Source organism: Lagopus leucura, unplaced genomic scaffold, assembly GCF_019238085.1.
Source record: "Lagopus leucura isolate 7727_CA_CO unplaced genomic scaffold, USGS_WTPT01 Super-Scaffold_100026, whole genome shotgun sequence".
Lineage (NCBI taxonomy): Eukaryota > Metazoa > Chordata > Aves > Galliformes > Phasianidae > Lagopus > Lagopus leucura.
Window position 1 is genome coordinate 1,955,013 of NW_024962277.1, and position 9,751 is coordinate 1,964,763.

Here is a 9,751-nt window from a genome sequence, read left to right on the forward strand (position 1 = left end):
CTGTGTTTTCTGTGGATAGCTTCACCAGAAACTGAGAAGCACCACATATTTGGGACCATTTCTAAAAAGCTTTCACAATACCAAGAGCAAATATTGTCAAAACTACAGTTACTAACCCCGGCACTGCTAGGCTGGCTTCTGCTCCTCTGGACTGTTGGCATTGAGAGTCAGAGCTGATGGGGGAAAGCAGAACGCTTTGCCTGTCCTCCTGAGCCTCTCTTCTGATCACTTACAAGCCACCATTCGTGGGATCACAAGGCAAAATGCAAAGAAGCCTGGATGCTACATTTGGCATGTTGAGTGATGGGACTACCTCTCCTAAAGCAGCAGTAAAATCCATGCACCAAGCAGAGTCCTGGTGGTCAGAACCCACGCCTTGGCATCATACAGTGCCTATGAAAAACCAGGGGCTTTAGGGGAAGGAGTCGTGTTTAGCAAATTAACATTCCCCAAACACTGAAAGTGTAGTTGAATATAAACAAAGTGAATCTGCTGATTGATTTTTTTTCCATAGTTCTGGAAGAAATGTGACCAGTAAGTAAATAGCATCAATAATAACAACGGCTGGCTTTTGTACAACGCTTCTCATTCATAAAACTGAACATGCTTTTTTTTTTTTTTTTTTTTTTTTTTTAAGGGGTGCAGCTTTGATTGTCACACAGCCATCAAATGAAAAGATGATCCAGAGGCCCCTCACCCACTGCCCTGCCCCTGGCAAGAACTGATCCTCCCTACCCCTGACGTGTAAAGTGAGTACAGGAGGTGAAAGCCTTGCCCACGGCAACACAGCATACCACTGGCATGGGATGGACACACAGTGTGAGGCCAAACCCAACCCAACAACAGCAGAGCCAAAATCATGGAATCATAGAATCATTAAGGTTGGAAAGACCACTAAGATCATCAAGTCCAACTGTCATCCCAACCCCACCATGCCCACTAACTCACATCCCTCAGTGCCATATTTCTGTGGTTCCTGAACACCTCCACGGACAGTGACTCCACCATTCCCTGTGCAGCCTATGCCAGTGCATCACCACTCTTTTGGAGAAGAAATTCTCCCTAATTTCCAACCTGAATGTCTGCATGGGTTCCCTGAGCCCCATTCTTATGCTGCCTGCACAGAGCCACAGTGAACCTGGAAAGAGAGAGTCAAATTTTAAAAAGCTTTCTGTGCCACAGAACCTGTGGGCAGCTCATCACATCAGAAGGACGATCTGTGCATTCTCAGGACAACCTGGTTTTAGCTGCTTGGTTCTCCTCACTAAAACCATTTAGAAAGAACCAGATGATGGCTGAAGGCTGACCCTTGAATATGCTTTTAATAAAATGAAATTATGAATGCTGCTCGGAAGACAGTTTTTATTACTTCAAATATTGTAGACTAGCTCTCACAGGAGACTCGGAAAAAAAAATAAATAAAGAAGAAACACCATAGCCATTAGGTCAGCTAGATGTTATCTCTAGAGCAATTTAATTACTTAGTGCTTCCTCAATCACTCTTCACTTCTTTAGCCCAGCAAATTAAGCCACTGCAGATTTCTGGATTTTGACAAGTGAATCTGAAATCTCACTGAGATAATTTTGAAAAATAAAAGTAAAAAATATGTTGAAAAATAACATGAAATCTATCTTTCCAGCTGCTAAACTAGCTAACCTGCTGACACCTGGAGCAAACCAAGCCAACTTTCTGTTCTTAAAAGCGACAAAGATTTAGGTTTTTTTCCATCACACCACAGTTTTTAAGCTTGATGGAAAGGAAACATACATAGCAAGTTTTTTTTTAGCATAGGACAGATAGACGGCTAAAAAAATCAGTAATCCTTCTCATCTATTAATTCTATAGTCATTTGTACATTTGTACATTTTCTGCTTGCCCATCTATACACAATATTGGATCAAAAGATTACTACATTATTACCATTGAATGATTGACTCTAGCTCATCTGTCAATACTTTCTTTTTTTTCTCTCTCTCCTTTATTTCAGTAGATTGCTGCTGAGACAATTGACTTGTGGCTGAAAAGCAAGAACAACTGATGATCACTTAGTAGATTTTTAAAATCTCTCCTTCAACATCAAGCACTCTTCAACCACAAAACCTCAAGGAATAGTTTATTTTCTCTGGCAACTTTCTTCTAGGGACTCCAGATATCACTGCTGTCACCCCACTAACATCACTCACTTGGATCATTATACCAAATTTTAGATTGGGAAAACAAAAGCACAGAGAAATCAAAGGCCCAGTTATTTATATCATTGGTCTGTGTGCACAGTCTTAACTGTATTTTTTGCCTATTCTCTGCTCCTCATTGACTTCTTTTTTCCACTAAATTTTTTAGGTCTAGCAATCTGCTTTTGCCATCACTTTGTTAGCATGGATTCAGAATCTCTGTCTTCAAGTAATTTCCTACCAGACAGAAAAGAAGATGGATCCTGTCTGGAGAGCAAGTGTCTGTCACATAGAAGAGGAGTCTCATTCCAATAGAAGTACTCATGAGGTATTATTACTCAATGTCTTAATGATGTCAGAAACTTTGATCTGATATTGATACCTTCCTCCCTGTTGGATAATAAGCCATACTGGTAGAGAATGCCATAGTACTGGTACTGGTGGAGTAGGAACAGTGATGTATAAGGGTGTAATTAAGTTAAGGGTATAATTGGGGGGTGTAACAAGGCAAGGGATCTTAAGGATTCTCATGGGCAGGATGCAATAGTCTTTACTTAGATAAAGTTTAAGCTATGGAGTATCAGCCATTTGCAGTCAAAATTGTGTCACATCTCTTGGACAACCTACAATAGAAGGTTGTTAAACACTGATGGCTTCCATTCAAGTGGAAGCACATTTGGACAATGGGATGCCTGGACCTATGGAAGGCAGCTCAGCCAAATGTGTCTGCAGGGACAGCTCTTAGAACAATGTAATTTCCCTAGAAGAACAAAGAGATCAGATGTTCGCGCTAGCTCTGGAAAGCACAAAGCTTCAGGGGATCTCACAAGGAAACCCAGGCCAACTCCTCTGCAACATGGATCTAGAAAACACATTGCCTTCTAGCCAATACAACTGTGCCAGCCAAATCTTGTAGATGTATTCATAGTGATCTAAAAGAGATGCCTCAGTGTATGGTAACTGCTGAGTCACAGCCTAAACCACTGATTGAGCATCTGGGGAAAGGACCCAGTCAGCCTTGGGAGCACAAGTGAAGGCAATTCAGCTGTGCAACTTGAAGGGGGGAGCCTGGCTGCTCCTCTCTTAGACCTCATTTAAGGGCTGACTGCCACTGGAGGATTTCTTCCTGGAGATCCTTCCTTGGTGCAGCTTTCTCTTGTGAACTGAGACTCTTCTGATACAGGTGAGCAATCTTCTTCCCTTCCTTTATGGTACCTCTCTATTGTGTCAGTCCTTTTGTCATCACATCTCTGTTGTAATGCTTTTCCCATTGTACTGATCTGTCCAATTGCTACACCCAGGGATGCTCAAGACTTCTGAAGTAACTGAGGCAGGGAACAGCATGCAGGTGCTTTCACTGTTTTGTCCAAACCTATACGTGCCTTGTGCTACTGAAAGAAAGATTTCCTGCATCTGGAATCCTGACACAGTCGATGAGTTTGTTAGGTTCATTGATGGCATCATTTCCAACGTGTAACAAGTCTGATGGGCTGGTTGATTACTTGGTTCATCTGGTTAGCGGCACACAAAGATCCAAAACCAATTTTGCATCCTTTGCAGTTGTCTGAAGACCAGGATGAAAGCTTAATGAAACTTCTGAGATTCACAACAGGAAACTCCTAGAGTCAGCTTGCTCTTGCACACCACCAGCCATGAAGTTGCTCTGTCTTGTATGAAAGTTGTATGCCTGGGCCTAGAAACTGACCCTAAGATTGTAATAAACAAAAAGGGCTGTTTACAACCATTTTTATTCTCTCTGTTTTTGTCTTATTCCTTGGATTCCATGGAAAAACAAAAGGAGATTTGCGTTCCTGTGAGGACTGAAGAAATCCTTTCCTACTGAATGGAAGCTGTTGGGAATACCTACAGCAAGAAATGAAGCTTTCATGTCTGTCAAAAAGTCCCTTACAGGTGAAGCTGGTTTATTAATTTTCCCACCCCCTGGATAGGAAATCATGGCAGGCTGTCACCATTCACAACAAAAAGGCTGTCACCTAGAGCAAAGAGAACACAACTATTGAAAATACAGCTGATGAACTGGGGAAGGAAGGCTTTAGAAACTCAGGCAATAGCAATATAGCAAGTAAAGCCTGGAATGTTGGTTTGACAATGAAAATCATGAAGTGAAAAGCTCTTATTTCCCCCGTGCTCTGTTTATGATGTGATCAGAACGTGGAGAGCTCAATTCATCCTATGACAGGTGATGCTGACATAAGTCATTTTAAACTGTACAAGTTTGGTTCTTGCGCATTAGTTTGTACTAATGAGGTCAACTTCAAACTAAAGTGCTCTTCCAGAGTGGCACCGAATGAGAAAATTCAGTATTTCTAGAGACTTGCACAGCATAATTAGAGACATTAGAGTTAGTGACTTGCTTTCCTTTGCTTTGACTTCGCTTTGGTTTATTTATTTATTTAGTCATTTTGGAAGGGTCTGAAAGTCAAATTTAACTTTGTCATCTGCTCACGCTGAGAGCAGTGCTGTTCTTCTGGAAATGCCATGGAAATGCTGATAATGAGGTGCCAAAATCAGCAAGCAATATTCACAGTTCAAGGGCTGGTTCAAATCTAAAGGCAATTTGTATTTCTGCACTACAGGCACTTCTGCGAAGTCCTTCAGGGAGAGAGAAATAGATTTCCTCCTTATTGGCTTGCTCTTTTACCACTACCAACTCAAAATGAATGACAGGCATTTTTTTAGAAAGGGGAAAAAAAAAAAAGCAAACAGAGAAGCAGATGGGTTTTGTTTCATTTTGTATTTTTAATCACACTTTTCAGGTGTAGAGCTGAAAGAACTCCTACAAAAGCAGTGTTTGCTCAGGTAATTGCACTCTTCCCCTAAATCATGGTCACACTGTCTGAAGTTGAACCAAGCCATTTCACTACATTAACAATTGAGCAGGAAGACATGCAGCCCACACATGTCAGCTCCTGGCAGCCTCCCCAGCACAGAATGGACGTTTCCAAAAGCATCTTTGAACTGTGAACATCTCGCACTTCAAGTGCCCAACCTTAATTTATGCCTATTTACAGAGGAGAGCCAAACACCACTGTCTCAATCTGAAATCAGTGGTGGATGCGGGCTATTGGTAAAACTGATGATATTAGTAGGATTCAAAACTGAGCTGGGTCAATGAATCCCAAAATGCCCCAAACAAACTGTTTGCAGTTATCCAGGCAGTGATGGGAGCAGATGAGACATCCAGAGAAGGCCACCAGGATACTGAACAGAGGGGAAAGAAGGTCAACGCTGAAATTCTTCAGGCCCTTTTGGGGCCTCAAAGGAAATGGTTTGACTTCTCCTCCCGACTTTCCTTCCCGTTCCTCATCCCACCTCTATTCTTAGCAGTTTTGTCTGAGGGCTGGGAACAGAGCACGGTTTCTTAATTCCTCACCTCCTGTTACCTCATATTTTGACTTAAGAGGCTGAGGGTGGTGGCAGAGGTTGTAACCTTGCATGGAGCTGTTGTTTTTGTTTACACAAGGGCTGCTTTTCCATTAAGTAGGATTTTCTCAGCTGCAGGGACATGCCATAGGTGTGACATCGATCTGTTCTGGTACCAACAATTTAGCTCCAAAAATACAATATTAGACAGTCCCAAAAATGGGACCTCACGATTGAGCTCCCTGTGCCAGCTACCTGCTGTCATGCTCCACAAACCCTGCTCTTGGCAGGATCCAAGAAAACAACACCAGAACACTGTGCTTTTCCCTTCCTGTCACATTAAACAAGACCCTTAATTACATCTGGGAATGAAAGTGGCTCAACAAGTTGGGCAGCTCGTGGGACTGCTGGTTGGGAAGCTGCACCTGCAGCCCCAGCTCTCCCCATGGGCTGACATCTCACCCCAAGAGGTGGAAAACAGTTGCCCTCCTTCCTTAGTCCATTAATATCTACTCTATCTACCTCATCTAATCTCTGTGACATCTGAGTGCCTTTGTGTGTCAGCTTCCTGAGATGTAATCACCTAAATCCCCCCCCCTGAAACAAAGCAGCCCCTGCTGAGGCACTCACAATAGGTGCCTTTCACTCACACCACAACCTTGGCCTCGGTGGCACTTACAACAAAGCATCCATATGTGCACCAGTACAGGCTGATCAGTTGGCTCAACACTGTGTAGGATCTGAGCCTGAATATTTGTGTGCATGGAACAGAAGAGCCTTACAAAATTCCCCATCTTCCTGACCAATCTTTGTTTTGTTTTGTTTTGTTTTGTTTTTAAAGCCTTTATCCACCTTTGCAGGTCTGTTTGAGGAGATAAAAGAGAAGCACCCACTCCGAACAGCAATGTCTGCTGGTTGGCCCCAGCGTCCACCCATTGTTTGCTCTCCAACCCCATGCCAGCACCACATTTTTCCTTTGGCAGATATCCCATTATTATCTCCCCGGGGGCTGGATTGAGGATGGTAAGTTCTATTCTAATTGAAGCCAAGTCAGTGATAACCTTTGGGCATCTGCAGTGAAAAGGTATTTCTGCAGCCCTAGCTGGGATGAGGTGTATAGTGGATCAATGGAAGATCCCACCATTCAACTGCTACAGTGTCACTCATTAGCGTTAGGATCAACAATCGAGTTAGAAGATTGAAAGATACCTTCAGTATCTGAAACAGAATAACTGTAACAGGCCAACAAAAGTCCCCTGAGGTGCCTCTCTTTCCCCCTTTCTGTACGTATATATAGATCATTTTTGCTGAACATTTAAAATTAGATGAAAGTTGCCAAGCTTTTACATATGAAGCAGAATAAGCTGAGCTACTTATGAAAAGTGAGAGGGAAAAGATGTATTTTTGGTTTCCTATCAAAGCACTTCAAGAGTGTTTCTGACTGTAGAATATAGGCACTAACTTGCTATTCAGTCACTTACATTCTCTCTCATACATAACAATGCAAAACGAGCTAATAATAAACAGTACGCCCTTCCTCATATACAAATACACACACAGGAACCACTTGTAAATGAGCAACACTGATCCCTTCTACTTTTGTTGTCACAAAAGTAGGGCAAGCTTGCTCTCAATTAACTGCTTGGTTCACAGAGCCCTAAAAAATTAACCACCCAGAGGACTTCGGCACTAAGTTTTAACTCTCAGTTCTTCATCATCCTTTCATTTCTTGATCAAAGACCGATCCACTCACTACTAATTTGCTAAGAAATTAAACATGAAAAGAGAAAGCTATTTCACTACTGGATGAAGATCGTTGTGGGCAGTTAGTGATTAATTAGCATTACAATATGAGACAGCCTGATTTCACAGTAGAAGCTTGGTTTGATGCTAATTTTTTTTTTTTTCCAATACAGGAAATCTTGAGGCTGGTGCAAAGGATACAGAAAACATCTGTGCCAAAAACTTTCCTCCTCCTGAAAGTCAGTGAATAGAAGTAACTACAAAGCTCTCTGTGGACCGCGTCCATGGATCATAGGACCACAGATCTTAAGCCAAGACCCATGTCCTAGAACCTAGTAAGTGCCATGGAGCTGCGTGGGGTGGCTCACAGCCCTGCTCTCTGGGAACAGGGTGGCAATGTACGTTTCTTAGGTGCAGGCCACCTCCTGACCACATGTCACTGCATGGCTCATTGGTTGGCAGGCACCAAACCCAGGGCAGGAAAGCTGGGTTTGTATCCACCTCTCTGAGATGGTTTGGATACAACCTATTGGGTGGTGTGGGAAAGTGCTACTCCTGACTACTCAAATTCCTGCTTGAACAACTTTTCTTGCATTTGCCTATCAGCTATAAAAAGAAAATACAATTAGAAAATTAACATAGCTTTTCCCATTGGCTTGCACAAAAACAACCAACCAACCAATATCCAGATTTTGTAAAGTAGCTGCCTATACAACTACGGTAACACAAGTATGTGTCAAGCCAGAATCTGACAGCAGATACTGGCAGCAAGATGAACAGCCATAAATAACTATGGGAGAAACACAGATAGCTTTCTATAGCAGATCATAATCAGCACATAATCAGCACGGAAAGCCATTACACTCAGGGGACTATTTAAATTATGAAAAAGACATTATTTAAACGTCTCTATCTGACACCTTGTCTGTTTATCACCAAGTTCAGTTTTGAACTCGCTGAGAGGTCCCAGTGAGAGCTTCCTAAATCATTTACTGACCATAAATAAATTTTTAAAAAAGCAGTTAAAAAGCAACACAGTTGAACCAGCTCCTGCCTGCTGCCCTGAGATTTCTGCTGTTACTGATCAAACTGAACTCAGATGCTGATGCTGTATTTGTTGACACTAAGGAAATTAAAAAGAGCAGATATTGCGGAGTTGGCATCCCATCCCTCCCTGACTGCTGTTGGTTTGAAGGCACTTTGTTGCTGACAGGCATCAGCCTCCTTCAAGTGCCTCTCTGGATGTAGCACACACAAGTGCCAAGTGAGGCAGCTGTGCACAGGGCGAGAGTAACTGTAGTTCACATCTGTAAGGTGAGCTTGAGTGAGAAAGGGTTGGGGAATACAGTCATTACAATTGGAGCTCTCTCAGGTGACAGACATCTCTTAGTGGCTCTGCAAAGCTCAGTGCACATAGCTAGGCATCAGCAGCCAGGCTATAAAACATAGAGTCTTACGGATAGTCAAAAAAGCATGTTTGCTGAAAAGTGCTCACCTGGCAGCTGCTGCTGGCTTCCAGTACCTGCAGAAGAGGTGCTGCCCATCAGCGTTGATGATGTGGGGCAGGTCCTTGTATGGGATGTTTTGAGGACTCCGCTTTGGTGAACTTTCCTCGGGCATTCTGGACGAATGACCTGCAAGGTGATGGAAGAAACTTGAGGACAGGTGAAGGCAAGACAAAGCTGACTGGCTTGAAAGCCACAGACATGAAGGAAGTTGGTCAGCAAGGCAAGCGCCGCCGATGGAAGCGTCCCTCCAAACCTCCATCCAAAGAACCCCCAAATCTTTCCTCCTTTAAAACCATAGCAGGGAAGGCTCGCATTTGGGGGAAGGCACTGGAGGGAGAAGGAGGGAAGATCCATCCACCATCACTACTTCATCACAGCTTTCTCTCCCTCACTTCTCCCATCTGTGTTTACTTTGCATCATTTTGCGAAGCGGATCTGAAAAAGAATATTTGAGCTGCAATCAAGTGCAGATTGTGCAGCAACCGCCACAGATAGGAAAAGACAGCCGCATGAAAGATTTATCTCCGAAGAACGGCGGAGAGAACGCGGCAGAAGTGCCCGCTGCCATCATTAAGATCTTCTCAGGCACCCACAGCAAAGTGCCGGCAGCGGGGAAGGAAACATCTCCAGCAAACTGCCACAAACCTGTTTTCATCCTGGGCGAGGGTTTGCATGCTAGTGAGCAGCCGGCATGGCAAGGCGAGCTCCAGCAGCTGAGGCTCTGTGCATCGCGCTGCGGTGCCGCTGAGTCCGTGCCGGGCAGCTCCGGAGCGCTCCGCAGCTCCTCTCGGTGGCTCGCTGGCTCTCGGCGGAAAGTCGCTTGGGTAATTCACCACTTCTCCTTCATCACTTTTTTTTTTTTTTTTTTCGTGTGTGGGCTGAAGTAGCGGTGGTGGTGGGAGGGGAGGTTGGATTGGGCCCTTCCCAACCTCCCCTCCCACCAC

General features: G+C 43.7%; 1 protein-coding gene across 4 annotated transcripts in view; it reads right to left on the reverse strand.

Moving 5' to 3' along the window:
- Nucleotides 1–9,751, reverse strand: part of MGLL (monoglyceride lipase) — an 88,919-nt gene that overhangs the window by 44,010 nt on the left and 35,158 nt on the right. For 3 of the 4 annotated variants that reach the window (XM_042880141.1, XM_042880140.1, XM_042880143.1), the window contains one exon: nt 8,795–8,933. In XM_042880141.1, coding sequence (XP_042736075.1) covers nt 8,795–8,933 — 139 coding nt within the window. Of the gene's footprint in view, nt 1–8,794; nt 8,934–9,452; nt 9,711–9,751 lie in introns of those variants that run through there. The other variant, XM_042880142.1, reaches the window with a different exon arrangement.